This window comes from Marmota monax, unplaced genomic scaffold, assembly GCF_021218885.2.
Source record: "Marmota monax isolate L192 unplaced genomic scaffold, Marmota_monax_Labrador192_F-V1.1 WCK01_AAM20220418_F8-fsc00146, whole genome shotgun sequence".
Taxonomy (NCBI): domain Eukaryota; kingdom Metazoa; phylum Chordata; class Mammalia; order Rodentia; family Sciuridae; genus Marmota; species Marmota monax.
The window spans coordinates 1,706,194-1,732,182 of record NW_026694096.1 but is presented as its reverse complement, the minus strand read 5'-3'; the positions used below and the strand labels follow the sequence as shown (position 1 = coordinate 1,732,182).

The 25,989-nt window shown below is 31.7% G+C and overlaps 1 protein-coding gene across 1 annotated transcript in view; it reads left to right on the top strand.

Moving 5' to 3' along the window:
* Window positions 1-3,974: 3,974 nt before the first annotated feature.
* The window catches only part of Ptprq (protein tyrosine phosphatase receptor type Q), a 214,322-nt gene continuing 192,307 nt past the window's right edge, over window positions 3,975-25,989 (top strand). Inside the window, exons 1-9 of the mRNA XM_046465089.2 lie at window positions 3,975-4,109; window positions 4,458-4,569; window positions 5,227-5,453; window positions 7,765-7,834; window positions 13,211-13,410; window positions 14,826-15,075; window positions 16,919-17,047; window positions 19,708-19,854; window positions 25,723-25,895. Of these exons, the coding sequence (XP_046321045.1) occupies window positions 4,053-4,109; window positions 4,458-4,569; window positions 5,227-5,453; window positions 7,765-7,834; window positions 13,211-13,410; window positions 14,826-15,075; window positions 16,919-17,047; window positions 19,708-19,854; window positions 25,723-25,895 (1,365 nt within the window). The 5' untranslated portion in view covers window positions 3,975-4,052. The remainder of the gene's footprint in view (window positions 4,110-4,457; window positions 4,570-5,226; window positions 5,454-7,764; window positions 7,835-13,210; window positions 13,411-14,825; window positions 15,076-16,918; window positions 17,048-19,707; window positions 19,855-25,722; window positions 25,896-25,989) is intronic.

Sequence of the window (25,989 nt, the reverse complement as noted above, 5' to 3'; positions counted from 1 at the left end):
GTCATTAACCATAGCTTACCTTTTCCAAGCTCTTACTATGTTCAAGGTACTTTTCTAAACATTTTACATGTATTAATTTATTTTTTCTCACAACAGTATGTGTTAGGACTATTATTATTATTCCCATATTCAGGAGGCCAGTGGAGTACAGAGAGGTTAACTATTTTGCCTCAAGTCTTGTGGCAGGATTTGAATCCAGTTATCTAGCTCTAAGGCTCATTCCCAGTGCCTATATAAAAAAAATGATGTTTTAGACCCTGTACCACGTGTTATACCATTGTTATACTTGTTATACTGTTGATTTATTTGAGTATGTTTATGTTCTTTATAATTCATACCTAGCCCATTTCTAAAGTCTGAGGAAGCTTTAGGTACTTGATAAATATATGTTACCTTCACGTGATATGTTTAGATGGTGTGCATTAAACTTAAATAATAATATTAGCCTTGAAAAGAAAGTTGTAGATCATCTTACTTAGTGCTTAAATCTCCCTAAAATATTTATTACTTCATTTAGGATCTGTTGATTTTCTGCTGTTAGCTGTTTTGTGAAAGTTACAGAGCATATAGCCATAGTGACTGGAGTTTGACAACATTACTCCTGGGTCTAAATCCTGGTTCTAATATTAACCTGTTAGCATGAGATTTGGTGAAATTACCTAAATTCTTTGTTTCACATTTTCCCCAGTTTTAAATAGCAGTTACAGATCTAGTATATGAAACTGTCATAAATGTTACATAAAAATATATAAAGGTGTTCAACACAGTTCACATTATACCATTAACTTGTTCAGGGTTAATAATTTTTATTTTACAAGCCTTTATGCTGAGATTTCATTATCAGTTATAGTATTTATTATATCATGAAATAATAAATTTAAATGTCATGTTCAAAGCTGCTCACAGTGTTGATACATAGGAAATAGATAATGATCACAAAACCATTTTATTCATTGATGTATGTGAAATAATGCTTTTGGCATATTAGTGTAAATGAAATTTATTATTAAAATTAATTTTACATGTTTCTTTTTATTTTTTAAATATGGCTACTCAAAAATCCAAAATTGCCTATGTGACTTTCGTGGACTGTGCCGCTTTAGTCAATCACATGACCCACTGGCATATATCCAAGGCTCTGAAATATCCTGAAATAAAAGAAAGCTGTTTAACTTAAAACAGGAGTTATTTGACAAAGTGGTTTGATCACAGAACATCTATTTAATGATATCAGATTTGAGGATTAGGTTTTAGGAAATTACAATCTTGAATAAACAACTAAGAGTAGAATTCCTTTCCTAGCCCTAATTAAATTTGATTTGATGATATTTTTTCTCTTTAAACTCCAGATATTTCCACTTTATGATATGATTTTATTGGTTCTTGACAATTAGGTCGAGAATAGTATTTTTGCTTTGTATTTACCTGCTTTTGGGGACATTAAATTCCATGAAGAGCATATCACATATTATGGAGTCTACTTTTAGTCAATGGTATATTCAAGCTCATATCCAGGAAACTGCACTTCTCAATAATGACTTTGGCATTGCTCCATCTCCCCCTACCTCTCTGTCTAGACTACCACAAAATCCTACTAATTAGTCTTTTGCTGCCATTTTTGTCTCCACCCAATTCATATACATATTCCAAAATGATCTTTAAAAGCAACAACAACAAAAAGCATGAATCAGATTGCTTTCCTGCTTAAAATTCTTCAGTGACTTTCCATTGCATTTAGGAAAAAAATTTAAATCTTTAAACATAGTCTGCATGATCACCAGACTGTGTCACTTTCTTGCTTGATCCCATAAACTCGGTTTGACTTTCTTTAGTTATTCCAAAATTTTTTTTCCATTTCTAGTGCTTCTATCCACTGTGCTTAGAAAGATCTTAATTCCTGTGAGCTTCTAGACTTTTCATCTTAATCAGATTGGCAAATTTCCAGACAAATACATTCTTCCTCTTGGTGAGACACATTTCATTCCTAGCCAAGAGTCCTTCACTGTAATCTTAAACCACAGCCTAGGAAACCAAGTCCCATATCACTACCATCCCCGTAATCAGCCTTTCACTTCTTGCATCTTCCTTTTTCTTCTAAAATCTCCTCCAGTTATTTTATAGTTTCTTGCTTAAAGCTTCATAGACATTAATTACTTTCTGGGATCCATGAAAAAATGTTAACCTTCACATAAATCAGTCCTGGGGAGGAGTAGCTGGTTGGACTGGTCCTCATGGTAGATTTTGTTTTTCAGTGTGGGCTGGTAAGGAGAATCAAGCCCTCTTTTCTTAAGCTTGAAAATACAGAGGAAATATGTATGTGTGCAGAATTTTCTAGGAAAAAAAAACCCAGCAGCTATGCACAAGAAAGGAAGCCTACCCATTACTAACTGGATATTCCTCTGATCTTTCATTCTGGGTTTACAATATTTCTAAAAAATTACCAGAAAATGGCAGTGCTCACTACATGGAAAACCTGGGGATGATGCCAAGAGAATATCTTTATCTTTGAGAATATTGGAGTGAATGGTAAATAATTGATATCAGATTTAGGTACTAAGGAGAAGATATGTTATAAGCATTAGGGGAATTTGTCAAAGAAAATAAAAGAAAACCTGTTACAAAATATTCCCTCTAAAATACTAAGAAATTGGCTGATTGTGTTAATTTTTTATAATATGCCCTATCAATTTTGTTAAGGAAATATACATTTTCTTTTTCCAATATATCCATTGCCAAATCTATGGTAGTGGAGTTTTAAAATAAGTGGAATTCAATGATTAATTCCATACTCCTTTCTTTTGCCGTTAGATTGGGTCTGTATCAGGCATGTTTTCACATGCTTGGCTTCATAGTCTCTCTCTGTACTGAAGATAAGGCAGAGTGCAAACCTGACTCATTAGGAACCAATCAGAGGAACTTTATGTGAAAAACTCCCTTTAAGGAGGTACAGGCAGCATAAACAAAATTTTGAAAAAACAGTGGAAGCAAAGTAGAAATAGTTACGTTGAAATAGCTAGGACAATAGGTATTTCTCATTTAAAAATGATTGTATTTAATTTCCAATATGAAAATTAGCTTTTTCCTAGCCACATATTCATCAAAAATGCTTACTTTTTGAAAAAATTGGTGGATTTTGGCCATTATTTGCCAGCTATCTTCTGTTCGGTAAATTTCCAGTTATTGGATAGTTTGCTTTTACTTTGTCTTAAAATGATTCAATTTTTCAATTAGAGAATAAACATTTAGAAATGTTCAACAGATTTTTAACAAGTAAGGGATATCCTAGGAATAGATACATAAATTAATATATTATTTCTGATCATTGTACTTAAAAACTAGGTGTTACAGATATACAAAGAGATAATTTAAAGGATGTACTGTTTTCTAACACTTAATTATTTTGGAACCCAACCCTCAGACTATTGATTTTCATTTTTTGGAACTTTAGAATAACTCTATTTTTAAACCACTATTTTTCAATATTAGAACTGGAAAATCCTAGAAACTTAAAGCCTTCAATACTTCTGCAGGGCACTTTTCTCTGTGCTGGAGCCTGCCCTCCAACCATGTGGATAGGTATCATGTGGATCTTGTTCCTGACAGTGGCTTTGTTACTATCGAAGATCTTGGAGGTGGAGAATATCAGGTATAGTTTTCATTATTGTACTTGGCCAGCCTGCTTATATTTATATTTGGTCCTAGTAGTAAGGTTCTTTATGAAATTCATCCACTCTGAAAACTTACTCCTTGGAGTGTTTTTAAAAGCATAAGATGAAGACAAAAACAATGTTGAATTGATGAGTGTCAGTTTCAGCATTGGTTGACTGTTACCTTAGCAACAGCTACGCTTTTTTTTTTTCAAGTCTACCCTGAACCTACAGCCAGCCATCCAAGAGTTCATGAATAGTTTAACAAAGAAAGGGCAGAGCTATTGAGTAATCCAGGCTCATTAATTGTGTACTTGCCAGGAGGACCTGTCTTTAAATCATTAATGCAGGCAACATTTCTCTCTAGAGCCATCAATGTGATTGTACTGCCTGAAAAATGTAATAATGATGGATTTTCTTATCATTTTTCTTTTATTTTTTATTGGAACTTCAGAGACACAGGTATTTTATATACTCTTAAAAAAGCCAGGCATGAGCAACAGGCTGTAGATTTTTAAGAGATTCTTAAATAGTTGTTCTTTGAGACAATGAACTGGGATAGATAGAAATACTGATTTAAGCTTTAATGATTCAGTATGCTCTGTAAAATTGTTTTTTTATAAGTTATCTGGTAAATAGTTACATGACATAACAAATTTATATTTTACAATAATATGGAAGTTTTGTGGTATTTTAAACTGTGCAGAGTTATGTGTTGAAGTGTTAATGTTTTGGTAGTAATAGATTTATTATTTTAGCTCACTTTTCAGGAATAATTTTAATAAAGATTATTTGGTTTTGGTATTCTAGGTTGATGTTTCTGATGCTGTTCCTAATACTAGGTATGACACAACCATCTCTTCTATTTCTGTTACAACATATAGTTCACCTGTTAGTAGAACAGTGACAACAAATGTTACGAGTGAGTATATGGTTTTAAAATCACTTTTTAATGAAATATTTGGAGTCAGTAAAACGCAATTGCATGAATAGACTTATATTTCCAGTATGAGTGTTATATGCATGCAACAGTTTAGAATAATTAAAGCAAAATGGAAACTTAAGAAAGTGATCTGTTAATCTGCTTTCTTCTGGTTCTTTAGCTTCCTTTACCTTTAAAGAGCAAAGATGATTACTCTATACCTGTTTGTGAAATGGATCAGAGACTGTTAATGGTAACATTTAAATAATACAGAGCCATGAAATTAAGCTCAGTGCTCTTGCTCAGAAAGGATTATTCAGTTTTTAAAGCTGTTTCTTGTTTGTTTGGTTCTTGTGCGTAAGCCTTGCATTCAGTAAGTTTCTTTTAAAAATTATTTGGCATCAAAGGTGTATTTGGCATGTAGTATTTAGTAGCATTACATTTTTTGCATTCTTATAAAAGAATGTTTTTGGTATTCTGCAAAGCTTTTATTAAAATATTTATTCATGTAGCAGAGCTCTAGGGAATATAAATTAATATTAACCTTTGGGAACTTTGGTAGTTTACATTTGTAAATACTTTTCTTGCTATTTTTTGGGGGATGGAAATACAATAATAGTTTGACCTTTTAACAAAATTAATTTTTTAATAAAATAGAACCAGGTCCTCCAATCTTTCTAGCCGGGGAGAGAGTTGGATCTGCTGGGATTCTTCTTTCTTGGAACACACCACCTAACCCAAATGGAAGAATTATATCTTACATTGTTAAATATAAGGAGGTATGCCCGTGGATGCAAACCGTGTACACAGAAGTCAGGGCAAAGCCAGACAGTCTGGAAGTTCTTCTTACTAACCTTAATCCTGGAACAACATATGAAATTAAGGTAATTATTTTATAAATAACTACTTAATATTTTATTCATTTTAAAAATAAAGGAGGTTTTTTTCCACCTGGTCAAGACTTGCATCTGAATGCAGTGACTGAAGAATGAGAAACTGAATCAACAGCCTCAAGACCCACCTGAGATTTTAAAACTTTGTTGTAATCTCTTTTCATTTTAGTTTACATGTACATTTATAGACATTACTTGTTTTATAGAGCTTAGTTCAGTGCCTTTTATGACAAATAAGTTTAATTTAAGCAATTTAGGCTTTACAAGTGACAATATTCTCCTTTTTTTTTTAAATTGGTGCTGGGGTTTGAACCCAGGGCCTCATGCATGTTAGGCAAGTACTCTGTCACTGAGCTATATCCCTAGTCTGAAAATATAGTACTTTTTGATTAAACTTAATGTTAGCTCTGTTATTTTTCTCCTTACCCTTTTGTATTTGCATATATATTTTTGAAATTTTGGATATTGGTTTAAGAACTTCTAAAGAGCCAGTTTTACTAAAAATAATAAATTCAATTCAATTTCACTCAACACATATTTGTTGAACATTTACTATGTTTTGTATTTATGGACATTTTAAATTCTTTACAATGTTAAATATGTAAAATCTAACAGCTTCTTAATTAAATACTAAATAAAAAAGAGCTTATAAAAAGCAGTCCGAATTAGTAAGGCCATATGAAAATATGTGCAATTAAGGGATATCTATGACATTTCCAAGGGCTAGTAAAGAATAGAGATATTTTTTTTGTCTTCCTACTATTTTCAACATAACACCCATATGTTTTTTGAGACTTAAATATAATTGAATACATAGAGGAAAATCTGTGAAAGCTAAATATGTGATCATATATAACTGAGATGCTCTTCTTAGATGGGAAGAAATGATGGGCGAGATTTTGCCAGAAAGTTTTCCTTATTGAAAACACGCCTATTTCTGGAATTAAGAACACTGAACTGGAGAGCACATGCCCATAGTAGGATTTTCCCAGTGAGAAAGTAAATAAGTAAACTTTTGTTTATGCAGAAGTCAAAATAAAAAAAAAATTGTGATAGCTGTTTCACATAGAAGCATAAGTTAAAGAATAGGCAATCATTTTGACCTATGAAAATTACATTATGTAGGTATTTTCTTGGAACATGCACATATTCAGGTTAACTTATGTTTAAAATATGCTACTTAGTGTAATAAATATTAAATTTAATGTGAAATAAGTAACTATTGTTGAGAAGAAAGTGATATCACTAACTTAGTTCTATTTAGATCTATTTTTATAGAGGCTGAATTTTTATTCCTTTGAATTCTCTTATTTCAGGCCTATAGGGCAGCCCCTACTGCTTGTTTCATCTCTCACTTTATAAATCATCATTGTGACGTTTACTCTGTTCAAATAAATGTTAGCCATTGCAGAATTCCAATGGGTATTTGGCATGGTACATTTGATAGCTTCGGTATAAGCAACACTGTGGGGAAACCCTGTTATGTATTTTACATATGTTATTTCGCTTAGTCTTAGAACATTCTTATGACTTAAGTACATTATTACTCCAATTTAAGGATGAGAACAATGTGCCTTTGAATAGTTAGGTAAACTGCCCAATGTTAGTCATCTGAGACTTGGTATAGCTATAATTAAACCAAGGTTGTCTTGTTGCAATGATGACATTTTGCAAAAACTTGAGTTATATTCTCAATTATGATATACTTTTCTGTCTACTATTAACTTTATTGTGTGACTATGTTATTCAAGTCTGATGTCTATTTGATTGCATTGTTCAAGTCTATTTGACTATAATTCATTAAAAAGAATATGTATACCTTTTAAATTTAGGATATTCAGTATAATTATTAATCAAATATATTCATTATTTTACAAATATTTTTCATCAGTATTTATTTGCCCAGTAGAGAGTAAACTCTAAATTCAAATACAGTATAAATGGTGTCTTATATTTGTCACAGAAATAATCATAGTTTCATGTATATAGTGTATATAGTGGACAAAGATTGAGTTATGGAAAAAATGCAACTTTCACTCAATTCTTGTTCTACCATTTATTCCTCTGTGACCAGGGGCAAGTTGTTGACCTGACTTGACCAGTGTCCTCATCTATAAAATATTGACAATGGTGCCTCCTGTTTTGATTTTATGGATAGCTCTATATTTGCCTTGGAAATTTTGTAATACTTAGAGGAAAAGACAATTTGGGTATTTACTCTATGGACAAGTCTGAGTTTTATTTCTGATTATTATTAATTGGAGAGCAAAAATTTGAACGTAATCCTTTTGATTTATTTTAGGTTGCTGCTGAAAACAGTGCTGGAATTGGAGTATTTAGTGATCCCTTTCTTTTCCAGACTGCAGAAAGTGGTAAATCATTTTTCTAAATGATTTATTTTGAAATAATATTGTCATGAGTTTCAGTCAAAGTAAATGGGGATATAAACAAAATATCATGCTCAAATGTATAAGATTCTCAATAGCATGGCTACTCCATTACTTTTAATTTCTTGTAATAATTAATTTAATCATTAAATATGTATTGTTCTTTCTGATTATAGAAGTCAATTAAGTGTTATCTTGGAAAATTTTTAAAAATAAGAAGAAAAACTCACAATGAAAATTATAAATACTCCTTTCATCCCGAAAAATCCCTATTATTACTTTAGTACAATTCTGGCTGATCTTTTTTTTCCCCATGAGTATATGTCAGTATGAATATATGATTAATGAATATTAGCTTGTACAAGTTATATAAGTTTATATCCTGTCTTTTCCTGTAAATATTAAATTATAAGCATTTTGTGACGTTAGATTTTTGGAAATATGAATTTTAATGGTTATCATTTCATTCCATGACATGCAGTCATTACCAAACCAGTTTAAGACCACTTCCATTCTTCCAATGGCTGAGAGGAAGACTCTTGATGTCATGCTTGACTCTTCTCTCACACTACACATTTAATCTCAGCAATTCCTGTCAGCACTGTCATCAAAAAATATCCGGAATCTTCCCTTAATTGCTAATTACCCTTTCCAACCAACTTTCTTGCCTGAATGATTGAAAAACTCCTTACTGGTCTTCCTGTTTCCAACTTGCTTGCCTACAGCCAAACTCTCGCCACAGGAGCTGCATCATCTTTTGAAACATAGGCCAGATTATGTTACTTCTGTTTTCCTTACATGGCATTAGGAATGAAACCCTGTGTCCTTTCCCTGTTGCATGCTTTTTCTTCTTTCTAACTTCCTCATTTCCTACTGTCTCTCCATCTGCTCCAATCACACTGATTTTCCATCTAGAGGACCTTTGCACTTGCTCTTCCTCCTATCTGGGATGTGCTTTCTCTAAATATCCATAGAACTCTCTCCTCAAGCTAATTCAGATCCTATGTGTTATTTTTCTGGCTGCATCTTGTAGAATAACCCTCATTTCCTTCTGACTCTATTTCCAACGAATATATATTTTTTCCATTGGATCAACCTGAAACATTACACATTCACTTATATATTTTTATTATATATATTAGCCCAGAACATAAGCTTTGTTATAAAAATAAGTTTTTATTAAAGGCAGGTGCTTTTATTTATTTATAATAACAAATTGTTAGAACCAAATATATAGAAGAATGACTACATAACTGATGGCCTCTTCTTTCAGCAACAAATGTTCACCATGGAGCTTATATTCTAGGGGGATAAGATAAACAAATACATGTATTACTAAGTAATATGTCAGGTGGGTGAAAAGTTCTGTAGAACAATTTCTGTAATGTTATACAATCCTGAATGTTCTATATGTCAATAGGATAAAAACCTTCTGATGGTCCACTGCCAAAAGGATAAGTTTATATGGGCCTTTGGTATCTAATAGGATACAGTAGTCAGGGTTAAAAAAACATAAGTTTTATGATCCAGTTCCTGGTTGAGACCTCATCAGGAGAAGCCTGTGAACAGATGCTGAATTCCTTTGAAGGAGTAATGAGAGATTACTGGGGTTGGGAACCTGGAGAATATTTAAAATTAGAAATGAATGATTCTTGATGTCTAACTTCTGTTGATTTTAAACACAGACTTTCAGATTATCTGTACAACTAAAAATAAAATGGAAAAAGAATCACTTTAAAATTAAGTGGGCAGTAGGATATAAGAGAAAAAAATCTGTCAGTTTTCAGTTTTAGGGGAAATAATTGGAATGATTTTTGAATGATATAGAATTTAGTTTTATTTTGTTAATCTTGATCTTGATTTGATTCCTGCTAGAAGATTGTACAAGCAGACTACAACTTCAATTTGACAGAGTTTGATCCCTATGTATTTTGTACTTCCATTAATCAACCTAATTTCTAGGGATGTTCTCTCTCAGGCAACTGATGATTGGGAAAAAGTAGAGGAACTCTAGGATATGGTGAAAGTAATGCTAGAACAGGAGTCTCTTTGCTGACTTGCTGCTTATTTTTTAATTTGAAGATGTTCAGTTATACCAGAAATCACCAATATATTTCTTGCAATTACCTGTTTTTGTTATTTGTGTTCCATTAAACACAAATTTAGGGAAGATTCTTATGGAATAAATGGCATTTATTATTGTTAAATTAGAAGTAATTTGTCTTTCTATGAGGAAAATATAGATTAACCAGTGATCCTACACTGAATTGATATTATTCCATCCATAAGCTCAAAAAAGCCCAACATTTAATTTTTTGTGCAATTCCATTTCAGGTAAATATTAAAAATAGTACTTGCACCTTGTTATCTAATAGAAATGCAAAAAAATCCACTTTGAAACTATGTGTAGATTTTTACAGTTCTTAATGACTCAAAAGATATGTTTTATACAGATTATACTTTGAAAGTTGGAGATACTTTCACATGCTTGTGTATGTATGCATGTCTGCAATCTATACACTTCCTTCAGGTGTGTGATAAAACATCTATACAGTATTAAATTTCTAAATTTTTTTTAATATTTAGTTTTTAGTTGTAGTTGGACACAATATCTTTTATTTTTTTATTTATATGTGGTGTTGAGGATCTAACCCAGGGCCTTGCACGTGCTAGACGAATGCTCTACCACTGAGCCATAACCCCAGCCCATATAGAGTATTAAATTTTAATTGGATATAGATGGATAAATTCACCCTATAAATAATCAAGAAATAATGCAATTCTGATGCATAAAATTGAGAAGTAAAAACTAGAATATTTAAAATAGGGAAAGACTGCCAACCATAGAAAAGAGTTGGAATTAATCTTCAAACATCATAAAATCACAAAGGAAAATACACCAGATATGTCTTACTGAGGCAAAAATAAAACAAGTTAATAGAAATATCTTACTTAGTAGATATTGCTTTTCAGATTTAATTGAATTTGATTAGTTCTTTATGACTGTTGTTAAGGCTTATTGTTAGCTCATATATAATTTGTTATTGATATATAACTATTTCAGGAATACTTATATGCATAGATTATGCAAATAAGAAAATTTAAATATGATTAATAATTATGATAAAATTTTAATTTTGCAGTTTCACAGCATCATATATTTAACATTTTTCTTTTTGTTATATTATATTTTACTTACTCCAGAGAAATTCAAATGTTAACTCTTTAGTATCAGAGAATTACCATATTGTCATTACACTTCTTACATTTTAATTCCATTTTATCAATTCCTCTTAGAGATAAAATTTTCTTCCATTATTTCATCCTTTAGTAATCATTCTCAATAATTTTTGTATTTTATTTTTTTTTCCAGCGTCTTCAAGTTTCTTCATTCCTACTGACTAACATTTAGTTCACACAGGGCCCAGCTTCCTAGTATACACCTCAAATGATTCATGCAGCTTTTATTTATAAGTTGTATCCTGGCATTCTTCACTATAGTGCAAACCTAAACTCTACTTATTTGTCATCATGATACTAGTCACCTTTACCATCATACACTATTTTACTTCCAAGGTTTCGTTTTGGTTTCTTTGCAAAGTGACTTATCACATTTGTTCTATCTGTTGAAGATTTTTTTTTTTTTTTGTACCAAGGATTGAACCCAGAGGCACTTAACCACTGAGCCACATCCCCAACTCTTTTTATATTTTATTTAGAGACAGGGTCCTGCTGGGTTGCTTAGGGCCTCACTAAGTAGCTGAGATTGGATTTGACCTCAATCCTCCTGCCTCAGCCTCTGGAGCCGATAGGATTATAAGCGTGTGCCATCTTGCCCAGCTGAAGGATCTTGATTATTTACTAGAGAGTAAATAATATCTTTATATATCTTACCATTAAATTAATGAACATAATTTTCCTTCATACTGTTCTCATCCAACTAAAATAGTATTCAGATTATTATTTTTTCTTTTTCTTTTATTTATATATGACAGTGGAGTGCATTGCAATTCTTATTACACATATAGAGTACACTTTTTTCATATCTCTGGTTGTATACAAAGTATATTCACACCAATTTGTGTCTTCATACATGTACTTTGAATAATAATGATCATCACATTCCCCGCTCACCCCTTTGTCCTATCTAGAGTTCGTCTATTCCCCCCATGCTCTTGCTTCCTATCCCACTATGAATCAGCCTCCTTATATCAAAGAAAATATTCAGCATTTGGTTTTTTGGAATTGACTAACTTCACTTAGCATTATCTTCTCTAACTCCATCCATTTACCTGCAAATGCCATGATTTTATTCTCTTTTATTGCTTAGTAATATTTCATTGTGTGTATATGCTACATTTTTTTAATCCATTCATCTATTGAAAGGCATCTAGGTTGGTTCCACAGTTTAGCTATTGTGAATTGTGCTACTATAATTGTGGCTGTGTCCCTATAGTATGCTGCTTTTAAGTCCTTTGGGTATAGACCAAGGAAAGGGATAGCTGGGTCAAATGGTGGTTCCAGTCCCAGTTTTCCAAGAAATCTTCATACTGCTTTCCATATTGGCTGCACCAATTTGCAGTCCCACCAGCAGTGTATGAGTGGATCTTTTTCCCCACATCCTCGATAACACTTATTGTTGTTTGTCTTCATTATAGCTGCCATTCTGACTGGAGTGAGATGAAATCTTAGAGGTTTTGATTTGCATTTCTCTAATTGCTAGTGATGATGAACATTTTTTCATATACTTGTTGATTGATTGTATATCATCTTCTGAGAAGTATCTGTTCATGTCTTTGGCCCATTTGTCAGATTATTATTATAATTAATGATTAAATGCAAAGTATGATATAATTCTAAAGAAAGCCAAATTTGAGGTATATAAAGCTCAACATACAATAGTCACAAACTATTGGTCTGGTATCTATCTACTTGATGTTAGGTACTACATATTTTATAACAGTCCTGTTGTTCTGGTGCAAATGTTTGGGTAATTGTTTCAATTTGCCACTTGATTCAACATCTAATTAGTATACATAATTCCAATATATTTAAGGAAGTAAGAAATTTGTTCTTTTTTGTATATTCACAAACAACTATAGATTGAATATTATATCATATTTGTTTGAACTATTTTGCCAATGCATGTATTTGTTCAATAATGGTGAAGTAATGGATTTTTAAAAATTTTAGGCTAAAGCAAATGAAATTTTAGAAGTTATACTTAAGTAGACCATTCAATTTGTTTTTATGTTTAATTTCATAATGCAAGGAAATTTAACATCCTGAAGGTATATAAATGCCATTCTAAATTTTGTAACAGTGTCTTTTACCTTTCTTCAATCCCTCTCATTCACCCAGCTCCAGGAAAAGTGGTCAATCTCACAGTTGAGGCCTTCAACTACTCAGCAGTAAACTTGATTTGGTATTTACCTCGGCAACCAAATGGCAGAATTACCAGCTTCAAGATTAGTGTCAAACATGCCAGGAGTGGGACAGTAGTGAAAGACGTCTCTGTCAGAGTAGAAGACATCTTGACTGGGAAACTCCCAGAATGTAATGTAAGCATTTTGGAACACTTATGTGCCTTGGAAGTTTTAGGTGAATGTTTGTTTTGAAGTATTTGGCATCTGGATACTATATATTTCACCAAAGTGCTCATTTTTACCTCATTACTCATACTACTAGGCCATAGTGTCATGTGACACACATTTATCTATAGGAATCATTGGAGGCGATTGGGAGAAATATGAAAAGCTCTTAAGAAGCTCTGGAATAAGCTGGGTGCTGTGGCATATGCCTGAAATCCTAGAGGCTCAGGAAGCTGAGGCAGGAGGATTGTGAGTTCAAAGCCAACCTCAGCAAGGGCGAGGTGCTAAGCAATTCAGTGAGACCCTTTCTCGAAATAAAATACAAAATAGGGCTGGGGACATGACTCAGTGCTTGAGTACTCCTGAGTTTTATCCTCTGTACCAAAATAAAGAAGCTCTGGAATAAAACTTCATGAAAGAAGTCACCTTGGGATAAGCATGTAGAAAGGTTAGATGGAGATGGTGTGAGGGAGCTCTTCCAGGCAGAGGACATATTTTAAGTCCCTGAGGAGGAAATGTGTAAGATGATTGGAGGAATGGTTATATTTGTACATGTAGGAAATTTAGTTTGCAAGGATTAATTGGCAAGAGTTAGACTTAGTTTTTGTAGTGTATACCTTGGGGAAAGAAATTTTTTTTTTAGGCCTGGGGGGTGTGGCTTAGTGGTAGAACACTTGCCTAGGGTTCATAAAGCCCTAGATTCAATCCCTAGTAGCACACAAAACAAAACGAAACAAAAACAATTTGTCATTCTAATCATCAAAGAGAATCATCAAGAAGTACTATAATAATGCTTTTCCTAAAATCATTTTGGTGATTATTGAGGTATTACTGATGGAGAAACATTCAAACAAAACAATTTTTTAAAAATCATTTGTAGAAATCTCAAAATCTTTGTTTTCAAATTATGATACGTTTCTAATACACACACATGCCTATGCACATATGGTCACACCTAACATGTTTTAGTAGTATTATGTTTTGAGGACTTATGATAAAAAATGATGTTAACAGTTATAAAGTGGTTATACTTAAAATTATTTTAGCTCTTTGGCTCTTGTACTGTTAACATGAATTTTCAAGATTCCTACTATAGTTTTACTTTTATTTTAAACCACTTTTAATACTACCCATAAGAAAGATTAAAGTATAAAGAATATAATACATATATTGTGTTCTAAAATTGTAGACATAAGTGGACTAATTACCATATAGCAAATTTACCCATAATATAATCTTCTAAAATCTTTCTCTCTCTCAAACACACACACACACACTGACAATCAGTATTTGGAATATAAAGGAAAAAGACAGGAGTGATTTTTTTGTATGTTTACCCAGTGATATCACATTATTTTCCTATTGGTGTTCATCTTACTCACCAGGAGAACAGTGACTCTTTTCTGTGGAGTACCTCCAGCCCTTCTCCAACCCTTGGTAGAGTCACGCCTCCATCGCGTACCACATATACATCGAGCTCGTTGACGAGGAGTAGGATCAGCTCTGTGTGGAAAGAGCCTATCAGTTTTGTAGTGACACATTTGAGACCTTACACAACCTATCTTTTTGAAGTTTCAGCTGTTACAACTGAAGCAGGTTATATTGATAGTACCATTGTCAGAACACCAGAATCAGGTATGCTTTCATTTGGTTAGAAAAAAATATTTAAATTATTTATGAAATAATCTTTCCTGTTTTCCATTTAGATTATTGTGTTAACCTTCTTTACTTTTTCGTAACTGTTTTCCCTCTGGTAATAGATAATAAACATCCCATCTGCAGTATCTAAAAATTTTGATTTTCTTTTATATTATGGTACTAAACTAAGTATGTAAAAAACAAACAAACAAACAAACAAAACAAAACAAAAAGATTTGAAATGAAGGATTTCTCAGCTGCTAACTATGATCCAATGGTCAGCATTTATCATTCTATGACCTCAGCTATTTTTTCACAATCAACTCTGCCTTTCTAAATCATCTTTAATATGTTATGGGTGTTATCTGATGTAGAAGTAATACCTGCAATAGCAGAACTAGCATGTGATTACCATTCAGTATCAGATAAAAGCTGTGGCTCAAATATATACCTACTTATATCATCTTTGCAGGATAGTTTTCTCATCTGAAAAATGGAGATGGAAACAGTAACTTCAGTATGAATGTGTTAGGATTAAATAATGGTGTTAGGATTAAATAAATTCTAAGAGGACATATTTCTTAGGTTTGAGTATTTATATTCTTGAATATATGTATATAAGTTTATATGGTTACTGACATAGTACCATAATATCTACACATTAGCATACATATTATCTACATTGTAGATGCTTGATATGATATGATGTCTACATGAATACTCATACATATCATAATATTGATATATATATATAGTTTACATATCATATACATAATAAATGTCTGATATATTATGTATGTCATAATATAGTAACAGGAATTCAGTTGCGGTTATTAATTTTAGTGTATACTGGAAATTATTAGCAGGATAATTTCACTAAAGGATACTCTTTTTTTCCTAGTGATATTGTTGTCAGCTTCTATTATTTTCTATCATACATAAGTTTGAAATTACTTTTTCTTAATTTAAATAATCATCTCTGAATCAAATCTTTTCCTTTGTCTATATGTGTTACTTCTTTTTAAAAAATATTTTTTAGATATTGATGAACCTTTATTTTATTCATTTATTTGTTTGCAGTCCTGAGAATCGAACCTAGTGCCTTACACATATTAGGCAAGCGCTCTACCATTGAACCCCAACCCCAACCCTATACTTGTTACTTCTTTTAAAATATAAAAAAATTCATTAGTATTACATAAAATAAAATCTGTAAACAAGAATTTTGTTTTGAATAAACACTTGTAATTGTTTCATTTCAATTAAAAGAGAATAAGATATTGAAATAGCTGTGAAAATTAGATATTTTAAAATGTTATTATTACTTTTATATATTATGAGTATTACAGTTGAATCTTGTAGCAGTGTGTTGTAAATTTGCTCTCAGAACCAAAGACAGATATTGGTACTAAACAGTAAAGATCATTGCCAATAAATTCTGAGAGTTATTTTTTGACCCTTTCACCTATCCATCCAACAGAAAATGTTCATCAGCAGATATTCAGATGTTGTCGAATAGGATGTATATGCAGGTATATATATTTGATGACAATGTAGCATTTACTATGAATGTTATAGTGAATATAAGAATGAAATTACATGTGAAATCACACACAGTTCTACATAAAATTAGTAATTGTTGTATATTTACAAGTTAATCTAATGATTCAGCAAGTCTTACTCAAATTCTTTAATTATACTCTATTTTTCCTGTATGTTAAAAAACGCTTTGCTATTAGATTTTTTTCCATGATTTTATGTCTTATTATGTGTATTTAATAGGATATTCCTTTATTTAAAATATGTATTATATGTTCATTTTTTTCTATAATAATTTCAGTGCCTGAAGGACCACCACAAAACTGTATAGCGGGCAATGTTACAGGAAAGTCCTTTTCAATTTCGTGGGACCCACCAAGTATAGTAACAGGGAAGTTTAGTTATAGAGTTGAATTATATGGGCCGTCAGGTAAGTCTTAATTGATTTTGTGTTTACCTTTTGGAGTAAAAATTGTTAAATGCATTACTAGTATCAAACATTTAAAAACTACCAACCTCCTTTTTAAAAACACTAAACCTGAGGAAAATATATATAAAAAAAAATAACAAGGAAGTCCTTTGGACTTTTTTGCTTAAAACCATTAGTGAGTCTAACTCTAGTTCCTTTACCTCCACTATTCATGTGGAGGTAAAGAAACTAGAGACTACTCCCCAAGAAAGGAAGCATTGGAGGAGATATGACCCTTCAAGGTATTTAAACAAGAAGACTTATTTTTTAAAGAAATTTTTGTTTAGTTGTAGATAGATAGAATGCCTTTATTTTATTTGTTTATTTTTATATGGTGCTGAGGATCAAATCCAGTGCCTCACGCATGCTAGGCAAGAAGAGCTCTACCACTGAGCTACAGCTCCAGTCCAAGACCTTGATTTATATTCATGAAGAACAATGGATTTAGATTATATTAAATCAAATTTCTACTTAGGATAATGAATCTATTTTTAATCATCATTGTGCTTGGATAATTACATGGGAATTCTCTATACCTTTAGCTCAACTTCACTGTTAACCTAAAACAGTTCTGAAAATGAAGTCTATTAAAAATAATAATTTGGAAAACATCACAAGATGACAATTTATCCATTGAAAACAAACAGGACCTCATCACTTGCTACAAATAATTTAGGGAGTTCAAATATTGTACTGTGGGACGTGAATTAAAGAAACTCTAAAATTCTTTCTTAATCTGAGAACCTTTTGTTCTATGAAAGAAATTTCCTTCAAATAATGATGAAACAACACAAATCTACATATTGTTATTATTTGGAACAATCAAAAAAGATCCAAATTTCCAAAGCATTTCATTTTGAAATTCCTATGGTATGAAACACATAAGCAACCTCTATTTTCCATCCTTCAGTAACTTATGTTTCTAAAATTCTGAAATATGTGTGGTTCCTTAAAAAATGATAGTTTTCTGATACATCTTTTCTATCGGATATTATTTTTCACAACTTTACTGAGGGAAACTTTCTTCTTTTTAGACTGGCTGATATTTTAAGATGCATTTAGCAACTATGGCAGTTAGCAATATGAAATCACTAGTGATTGTGGCAAGAGCAATTATGGTGATACTCCACCCTGAAACCATTGAAATGCTTTCAGAAAGAATAGGAGAAGATCATTGAAACAGAGGAGATAGACACTGCAAAGTGAAGTCATGAATGCAGGTGGGAAGTATGAGTAGGGTGATCAGAGTCAACAGATTTTTTATTAGGAACAAATAAACCATGTTTGTTTGCTGAAAAGAAAGAAAAAATAATAGGAAAGATGAGAATTGTTGGAATGATGATCGCATAGGCAGAAGTTAACATCTTTTTAAATGGAATGGAATCTAATCCAGGAATTGGATCAAGATAACAATATAGGGTCAGTTGAAATGGTATTTATTGTGCTTTTCTTCAGTTCCTTCAACAAGAGAAGTTTAAGGGAAATGAGAATTTCTATAAGGCAGCCATTGCATTTGACTATGACATTGAGGCTAAATAAAGCATCAAATGGTGACTAAACAAAATGAAAAATAAAATAGGTAGTAAGATAAAGGGATTGAAGTGGAAATTTCAGTGCAGTTAGAGAATTGTTGTTTCAGGTCCTAGAATACGTGAAGAAGAGATATAGAAAAGTGGTCAAAAACAGTTGCATGGAATAGAGCTAATGGATGATTTATACTTATTGGTAGTGGTGCTAATTTATGGCCTAGAAGAAGTAGCTGAGATAGGATGTAGAAATATATTATGGAGAAGTCAGCATGATTTAGTGATCATCTTTCAGGATATTAATATCACCACAAATTAAAATGGCAGCATTCAACCAAGAGCTAAACCACCTAGAATAAGACCTGGAGGGCTAGGAGATGTCATTGATGATGTGGGGTTTAAAGCTGTGGGGTTTATAAGGAGGCAGCAGGAGTGGTCCCAGGTGGGTCAGTAAGGAACAGGTAGAATATCTCTCACACCTGAAGCCTAATCATGAGACCTGTGGTGAAAAAAATAGACTGCTACTGTTTGTGAGTGGCTACAGAGGAACAGAAGCAAGTGTACTTAGAGAACATGCAGGTTTCAATTAGAGAAAAAGGTGAAGGAAATAATCAGAGGTAAAGTTGAGGATTTAAGGAGTTCTGCTGATTGACTATTCAAAAATTTTGTTCACGAGTCAAGCTAGAAATATTTTCAAAATATATCTTCTTCCAGAACAGATATCTTCTTACAGAAAATTTAGCATTGACATTGAATAAATTGAATATGAAATACTGTCACTATTTTTATGTTGATAAAATCTGGTGTTTCTCTTAAATATGTCCAAAATAACATGGTATCCAACAGATTTTTATGACAATAAAAGTAATTTTAAACACTGGATTATTTTCATGATTTTTTTATTGTTTTAGTTAAAGTAGTATCAATCTACAATTAAGCCAAATGTTTAAAATATATTCACTTTTAATATTATAATAACAAATGTTACTATATAGGTTAACACTTCGGTTATTGTCCTTGGCTCTATATGTAAAAATGAGAATGATTACATGCTTGACAAAAAATAATCCATAGGCATCTTCTGCTTTTTTGTAGGTCGTATTTTGGATAATAGCACAAAAGACCTTAAATTTTCATTCACTAACTTAACACCATATACACTGTATGATGTCTATGTTGCTGCTGAAACCAATGCAGGTGTTGGACCCAAGTCAAATCTTTCCATATTTACTCCTCCAGATGGTAAGAGTATCTCTTTTAGGGAGTTAATGAGATATTTTTGATAACTTATCAATTTTATTGAATTGGTAAAAATAAAGCAATTTGGCTTATATTTAATTAACATTATTTCCTTTTCATATTTATTTTTTAGTTGTAGTTGGAAACAATACCTTTATTTTATTTATTTATTTTTATGTGGTGCTGAGGATTGAACCCAGGGCCTTGCACATGCTAGGCAAGTGCTCTACCTCTGAGCCACAACTCCAGTCCCAGCGTTATTTCTTTTTTAAACTCTTACCTAATTTGCTCTGAATATACGTTCTCCAGAACATTAAACTTATAGCATACTTCATTATAAAAGTAGCCAAATATCAAACAAGATAAAGACATATATGCAGTTTTAGTCTGTTAGGAACTCACAATGAATTTGGGCAAAACCTGAAGAAGTCATAACTTAAAATGAACACATTTAATGTTGTTTAACCACATTGTTTATGGTGGAATTTTTTTTTCACAAAAGTAGTTTTCATAGGAATTTCTATATTCTCAATGCCTATTAACAAACTGTTTATAATCAAAGGGAATTCTAAGCAAGTGAGGATTCTTAATGAGTCCCTAATACAGATTTACCAGCATTTACTAAAATTATCAAAATACTATTTCTAATCAAGAAATTTTCTCATTTATTTTTGAAGCATGATTACTTAGGTGAATTCTACTGTTTTAGAAAATGCTGATTATACTATTTCATAACATTTTCCCGGCTCACACTACACTTGCTAAATATCTTCATTTCTATTTAGAGATTATAATTATTGATAATAAAATCATTTTATAATAAATTCTTTTAAAAATCATTTTGACAATAAATTCTTTCCACATTTTATTGGTATGGGAGCTAATACACAATAACTGTTATGTTAAATATACACTTGTGGGGCTACACACACACACACACACACACACACTAAATTGGGCATGCATTCATCAGATAAATCATTCAAGTATCTGACCATTAGAGGGCATCAACCATTAGAAAATTTTGTACATCTTCCCCTTCAAAGAAACAAACCTTGGTAATATTTTGAGTTTGTAAAGAATGCAAAAAAAAAAAAAAGTGGTTTTTTTCCCAAATGAAAATTTTAATGTCCAGGAATGCATACTCATAGGAAAATGCTCTCACTTTTTCATACTAAAATTTTACCAGTGTCTATCAGAAGAATCTTGTTTTTTTGTGGATTCCCATTAGACCTTAAGTTTTTGCCTTATCTCCATGTAAAAACTGCTCTTAAGAATTTCTCCGTAAGCTAGACATGTTTATGGATGGCTATTAAATACTGCAGACTCCTGGACTTTGGTTTTAATAGCACTTTCTCAACCAACTATTTGACCCATTAATTTCTATTCTTATATTATACAATTAAATACATCCTAAATTTTTGACTTGTTTCAGGTCCAGCTGATTTTGTTGCTTCTAAACTGAATCTGTTAATTTAAGATAATTGTTTATCATTATCATTCTTGGCCTAAACCATTTGACAAAGACAGAGAACTAGATAATATATGATCACATGTAATGCTATGTGTTTGCTTTGGATATCACTTAAAAATTTATTTCCCTTTGTTTCCATATTTTTTATTCACAAAATAAGTAGAACTTTAAAGACATTGTTCAATGCTTCTCATATGGGCTATTTTTCATACCAAATCATCTTGAACAGATGACTCTATTTGCCCTGTAAAAACAGCAATTTGTCTTGAGTTTCATCCTGCTACCTTCCTGAGCTACTGGTTATGGAGACCATTACTGTGGTGGATCTCAGGGGAGCCCTTTGATAACAGGTGGGCTCCACTAAGAGCAGGAAAGGCTTGGATCTTACCTCTTAATGCCCACCTTCCTCCATGAAGTTCTCTGGGGGGATTGTTCAGCCTCAGGGCCTTGCACATGCTAGGCAAGGAATTCCATTGAATTCCTTCAATGGAATGCTCTGGCAAAACTATCAAGTGACTCTTTATGCTTCTGACAATAATAATTAATCTTGGTCCCAATAATAAAAGTTTGAAATAAGGGAATCTTTAAACTATATGAGAACAATCTAATAATTCATTAGAACTATCTACATCCAGATAAAATTGGTATCTTAATTTTAGATTATTATTTTTCATTTATTTCTCCAACAACAAATGAAAAATTTATTTAAACCATTATTTTCCTTGTATTGTAATTAAGGTTACTCAAGTTAACTTATTTCCCATATTTAAAAGTACTCTCCAGTCTATTTAAAAAATAATTAGGACTAGTTTTCTTGTTTAAAATTAATACCTTTTCAAACAACTGGGATTCTGATAAAGCTCCAAGTATTCATAGACAAACATTGAATTGACCTTGTATAGTGAATAATGTGTGCTTTCATATTGCAGAGGGTTTATTGCTGAGGATGTTATGATCCATAGTCTACTTCATCAGAAACAAATCAACTTCCTTCTGGCCTCACACATGTAATCCCAGTAACTCGGGAAGGAGGATACAAGTTCGAGGCCAGCCTTGGAAACTTAAGGAGGCCCTAAGCAACTTAGTGAGACTCTGTCTCAAAATAAAAAGCAAAAAGGGCTGGAGATATAGGTCAGTGGTAAAGTGTCCCTGGATTAAATCCCTAGAAGCCAAAAAACAAACCAAAAAACTTCCTGTTATATAAAATTACCGTATCTTTTTCAAAGAGTTTTATACATATATTATTTAATATATATTATATACTGATATGTACTGAGTAGATATCTACATAGGCAAGAAATAGAGATGATTTGGAGAAAAATCAATAACTTAATAATCTCCAGTGTTATAAAATGTCATAGAGTTGCAAATTCTAAAACTAGATAATGCTGATAAATGTAACACAGGCAACAACATTTTCTTATTTGTATGGAAGTTAAAAAATCATACACAAATTTATTGCTTCAGTATAGCCTAATAATTTCTCTGTCACTGGTGTCAAATATAAGTAGGGTCAGTATTTTTTAAAATCAAACACATTTTTGAAATGTATATTTTCTCCCATAAACAAACTATGGGATTGAAGACTTTTGTCCTTGGTAATTGCAAAATAGTAGTAAAATCTTTGTTGGAGAAACACTGAGAACCTGTCAATTTTGTGATTTCCAATGCTTTTATTTTTAATACTTTTTTCCTGAAATGCTCTTCTAATAGGAGTTTAATTTGCTAGAAAATGAAAAAAGTTATATAGTGTATTTTATTTGCTAGAATATTATTTGTCCCTATTAAATTTCTTGCAATAGTTTTTCATTTGAGAACCTCAGACCATTTGGAATATGTTTGGCCAATCATATATTTATTCTGTTTTTCATTTATTAGTAAGATTTTGTGTTGACTTGGTAATGACTCTAAGGTATTCCCTGTGGGCAACACTTTCAGAACTGATGCTGCACCATGACTAATCGTCTTATGTGTTTGGTTTTCTTTAGTGAATTTTGTATCAATATTAAAGGAATTAGATATAATCCATGCTTCTCTGATTTCTCTGTAAGAATTTGTGGTATAACAGATCAAGTATCTTTCTGAAGACAAGATACAATGCTGTCTACTCCATTTCCTTTATCCTCTGAGCTTTTCCCCCCTCATAGGAAAATATAGAACCACTTAATCCTTACTTGAATTTTAATTTGAGGTACTAGTTATCATGGGACAATACTTGTTTTATTGAAAAATATAAAAGATAAACAATGTTTGCTACCATTTATAGGTCTGGCTTGCAAAACAAGACAAATATATATATATATATATATATATATATATATATATATATATTTTCTGCTCTACTGAGTATATTTGATATCCTCCTACCACATTACTGTGTTACATCAGGAGGTTTGTACCATTTCACTTATTCTTCAATAGGTACAGTTCAGTTGTCTGATTAATCTGATCAATGTAGTCATTAAACTGGCTTTTAGTTAAGATTTTTTGTCAGTTCAAATTAGGTGTGAAAATGCCCAATATCTTGTATGATTTATGTTATGCAATGCTGGCTAAGATATTTTCTACATAGTAACCCCAAAATAATGTGTAAAAGAAAGGTGGAATGGGAGGTTTGCTATTTAAATAGCTGTATTATTTCCACAATTAATGGGAAAGTCTTTCTACCATTGAGAAAAGTACATGGGCAAAAATAGTGATAGGAATATAGGTACTAGGTATATTTTAATGAAATAAAATTTTTATAGGATGTAGCCTGTAATAGGATTTTGTCTGTCTTCATTCTCCTCTTCTCAGGTACCTACAGCAGTGTTTATGTGAAGAGCATTCATTCTTTTGAATGATGAGCTAGTGACTCTTGTCATGGGGTTCTAGTCCCAGGATGGATAGAGAAGTTTCCTGTATCCTTCCACAGAAAATTGTATTTTTCTGTGAGATTAAAACATCTGTGGGAGGAGATCATCTAAAGAGTTATCCTTCTATATTCAGAGACTGAAATGTTTTTAGAAAATCAAATTCAAAGAACTAGCAAATTGTAGGTGCACCCATTTTATGTTTGTCTGTTAGCAAATTGTAGGTGCACCCATTTTATGTTTGTCTCTCAGTTTTAAACATGGGTTTTGTCCATGCTGGGCACTGGAATCTTGACCACCAGAATGGTTAATTCATACACTTAGCCACAAACTATCCATGAAATATTTAGAAATATTTATATGGTTACAATATCTAGGAGGGTTCTTTTCTGGTTATTTAACAGAGACAAAGAAAAAACCTCTTAATCTATCAGATGAGAATTCCATAGTTATAATTTACTACATGATTAATTTAAGCATAATTATATTCTCTAGTTGTAAGTGCTGTTTATGGGAGTTGTGGTATTATTTTTAATTTATTTCTACAGTCTTAAAGGGAATGGAGTCATTCTTCTGTTTCCTTTTTAAACAATGTCTCTTTCTTCTAACTAGAGTTTGCTATACCTATCCCATTGTCAAATAGCTTAGGAAGATAAATCATAAGGGATAATATTTTTATGGCATTTTTTTCTCTTTCTTGAACCTACATGTTGGAAATTCCCTTGAACCATTTATTCCTTATAGTAGCCTTGTGTGGTTAAAGGAAAGATAAAATTTTAGCCTCATTATTGATAAGGTAAGTCAGAATCAGAAGGCTATTTGTAATTATATAATGAGCTATAAACAGAGTAGTCAAAAGCCCAGGACATGTTTATCTTTGGTTCATTACTTTTGGGGCACTGGGAGGTTTCCCAAATGTCACTGTGGATGATTTTATAACTAGTTTGCTTTAAGCCTGTGGTGCATTGTCTTGAACCAATTGTTAATTTATCCCTATTTTTTTTTTTTTACTACTACAAAGGATGAAGCCACTTGAAATTTGAGGCTCACATAACCAATTTGAAAATTCAGCAGAAAAAAATCAATCAGTTCTTCACAAATTTTCCTGCAATAAATTAAAAGATGGCTTAATTGAGTTTATTGTATGATTTTTTTGAAGTATTCTGGATATTATTTTTTGATATATTATTATAATTTTTATGAAGCCTTCAAGGTTTCAATTGGGCATTAACATTCACAGATAGCTTCTCAGGGAAAATTATTATGAATTAATTTGTTATAACCAAATACTATGGCAGTTTGATTTTGGAAAATTATTTTATGTTATCTTACCCTTTATTTACATTTTGAGGAAATTGTGCAGATATTTAACTTCAAATGTCCATATATTTAGAGACTCTTATATTTGATTTTTAATAAATTAGTAAATTGTTTTAGTTAGTTTTCTTATAGAATTGATTACATATTTTAAATCATGAGCTAAGTAGTTAGGGAATATTTTTTATTTTAAAATGTATTTTTAAGGCCCACCCTTTTTTCTTTTAGTTCCAGGTGCAATATTTGATTTACAACTAGCAGATGTAGAAGCCACAGAAATTAGAATTACTTGGAGAAAACCACGACAACCAAATGGAATCATTAACCAATATCGAGTGAAAGTGTTGGTTTCAGAAACTGGGGTAGTTTTGGAAAATACCTTGCTTACAGGAAAAGACGAGGTATTGCACTTTCATTTCCACCTTGTGAGCCCTTTCTTCTTAGTTCTGGCCATGAAAATTTAGAAGATTTGCCAGTCTTCCACATAGACAATTT